This window comes from Oncorhynchus clarkii, chromosome 10, assembly GCF_045791955.1.
Source record: "Oncorhynchus clarkii lewisi isolate Uvic-CL-2024 chromosome 10, UVic_Ocla_1.0, whole genome shotgun sequence".
In the NCBI taxonomy this organism is placed as follows: Eukaryota; Metazoa; Chordata; class Actinopteri; order Salmoniformes; family Salmonidae; genus Oncorhynchus; species Oncorhynchus clarkii.
Genome location: NC_092156.1, coordinates 11,064,157 through 11,066,751, shown reverse-complemented (window position 1 = coordinate 11,066,751; position 2,595 = coordinate 11,064,157). Strand labels below are relative to the sequence as shown.

At 44.8% G+C, this 2,595-nt stretch overlaps 1 protein-coding gene across 1 annotated transcript; it reads left to right on the top strand.

Annotated features, from left to right (window-relative positions):
- Window positions 1-209: 209 nt before the first annotated feature.
- Window positions 210-1,954, top strand: LOC139419429 (D(1)-like dopamine receptor). Its single transcript, XM_071169378.1, has one exon. The coding sequence runs from the start codon at window positions 529-531 to the stop codon at window positions 1,858-1,860; it is 1,332 nt and encodes a 443-aa protein (XP_071025479.1). The 5' UTR covers window positions 210-528; the 3' UTR covers window positions 1,861-1,954.
- Window positions 1,955-2,595: the final 641 nt, after the last annotated feature.

Genomic DNA, 2,595 nt, shown 5'->3' with positions numbered 1-2,595 from the left:
ATCACACGGACACGCCTCGTCAGTCATTAAACAAATCAGATAAACACAGTGTTAATATGATCAATAGACTGTATCGACGAGCCCGTATATAAGGCTAATGATTGGCCTAGCCTCTGTTTACTGAACATGCCTGCGAGAATATGGTGTGAAATTTTCAGATGACTGCTGACAGGTCATTGAAATAGACATATGATAAAGCAGAGTAAAAGTTTAAATTCGTAGGTACATCATATGAAACTCTTCAATAACAGATGGAATATCCATAGTTGAAAACTGCTGCTCTGACAGTAGAATGTCTTTGAGAATTCATGAACAGGGTGCATTTTTTGGCTCATTTATAAAGAGTGCTTTTTGAAATATTTATAGACACTATTCTGCAGGATGATTGCTGTGATGAGCATGGTGAACCAGCTTCCAGACTTGATGGCCCCCAGGCAAGCGGCCAAGGGTTCATTTTCCATCTAATTGGCCTGAGTTCAGGTGATTGGAATTATGGGGTGATTTCTATCTCTACAAGCTGACAGAAACATGGATTTGAACTTCTCCACGGTCCGCGATAGCGATAATTTGCTGGAGAGAGACTCATCCAAGCGCGTTCTGACAGGCTGCTTTCTCTTTGCGCTCATCCTGACCACACTGCTGGGGAACACACTGGTATGTGTTGCAGTCACCAAGTTCCGCCACCTGCGCTCAAAGGTCACCAACTTCTTTGTGATCTCTTTGGCCATTTCAGACCTGCTGGTGGCCATCTTGGTGATGCCATGGAAGGCAGCAACGGAGATCGTGGGCTTCTGGCCGTTCGGTGCCTTCTGTAATGTCTGGGTGGCGTTCGACATCATGTGCTCAACAGCGTCCATTTTGAACTTATGTGTCATCAGCGTGGACAGATACTGGGCGATCTCAAGCCCATTCCGCTACGAGAGGAAGATGACACCCAAGGTGGCGTTTATTATGATCAGTGTGGCATGGACGCTGTCTGTGCTCATCTCTTTCATCCCTGTGCAGTTGAACTGGCACAAGGCTGCGGTGTTGGAGCTCAACGGCACTTACGGTGAGCTGCCGCCGGACAACTGCGACTCCAGCCTTAACAGGACCTATGCCATCTCCTCCTCCCTCATCAGCTTCTACATCCCTGTGGCAATCATGATCGTGACTTACACCCGGATTTACAGAATTGCCCAGATACAAATCAGGAGGATCTCAGCACTGGAGAGGGCTGCGGAGAGTGCCAAGAACCGCCACAGCAGTATGGGGAACAACTCCAACATGGAGACGGAGAGCTCCTTCAAGATGTCTTTCAAAAGAGAAACCAAAGTCCTAAAGACCCTCTCTGTCATAATGGGGGTGTTTGTGTGCTGCTGGCTGCCCTTCTTCATCCTCAACTGCATGGTACCCTTCTGTGAGCCCAACGGCCCCTCTGATTTCCTCTGCATCAGCCCCGGCACCTTCGACGTGTTCGTCTGGTTCGGCTGGGCCAACTCCTCACTCAACCCCATCATATATGCCTTCAACGCGGACTTCCGCAAAGCGTTCTCCATCCTGCTGGGCTGCCACAGACTCTGCCCGGGCAGCAATGCCATAGAGATAGTGAGCATCAACAACAATGGATCCCAGCCGCCTGCGTCCCAGTATCAGCCCAAAGGGCACATTCCCAAGGAAAGCAACAATGCCACCTATGTGATTCCCCACAGCATCCTGTGTCAGGAGGAGGAGCTGCAGAAGAAGGATGGGGTTGGGATTAAGACCATGGAGAAACTGTCCCCGTCCCTTTCTGGGAACTTGGGCAGCGATGCCGATGTGTCACTGGAAAAGATTAATCCTATAACTCAGAACGGCCAACACAAAACTGTGACATGTTGACGGGTGTATGTATTGGTATACAAACATGAGAAGTAACCCAGAGGGAGAGACTTGGCAGTATGCCTAGCATAAGTGTGGTATATACAAACTGAGCTTCACTGCGAACCTTAAAACTCAAATCACTATGGAAATCTACAGAATGTTTCAAATGAAGGCACTTTATCCTGGATAACTATCTGCAAAACACCTTCAGCATTTATTATTAAAGTATAGACAGATTTGTTGATAAATGTTCCATAACTTGAATAAAGTAAAACGAAATACACACGTGTATACATGTGTTGTATTTACTAATATGTATACATTTGCATGTGTACACAGTAGTGACAAATATCCTGGAAGCTGTTATAACATGGAGAAAGAAGTAGAAATATTAGCAAAATGTCTCGTAGGTAAGTGCTTTACATCTATATGTACAGCGTGTTTCATATTCTTACAAAGATAACTATAAAGATAATTGGTTTTGATTGTTTTTTTCGATGTCAACAACAGTGTATAATTATTTAAAATGTTATTTATAATAATCATCATAATTTATTAGAGAGTTGAATGCACTTCTGGTTAATGATAACTGACTAAAATAATATGGAGAGAGGCCATAGGATGGTGAAAATGGTTCAAAACAACCCTCATCAATTCGTGCATTTGTGTTGTTGTGAAATTGAAGTGGTAAGCCTCAGCGTGGTAGGGTTGTGGTAAGGTATGGTGTATACACATGTATGCATTTGATAGAAC

Excerpts from the sequence above, each read along its gene's own strand:
- LOC139419429 (XM_071169378.1), top strand. The coding sequence starts at position 529 with ATGGATTTGAACTTCTCCACGGTCCGCGATAGCGATAATTTGCTGGAG.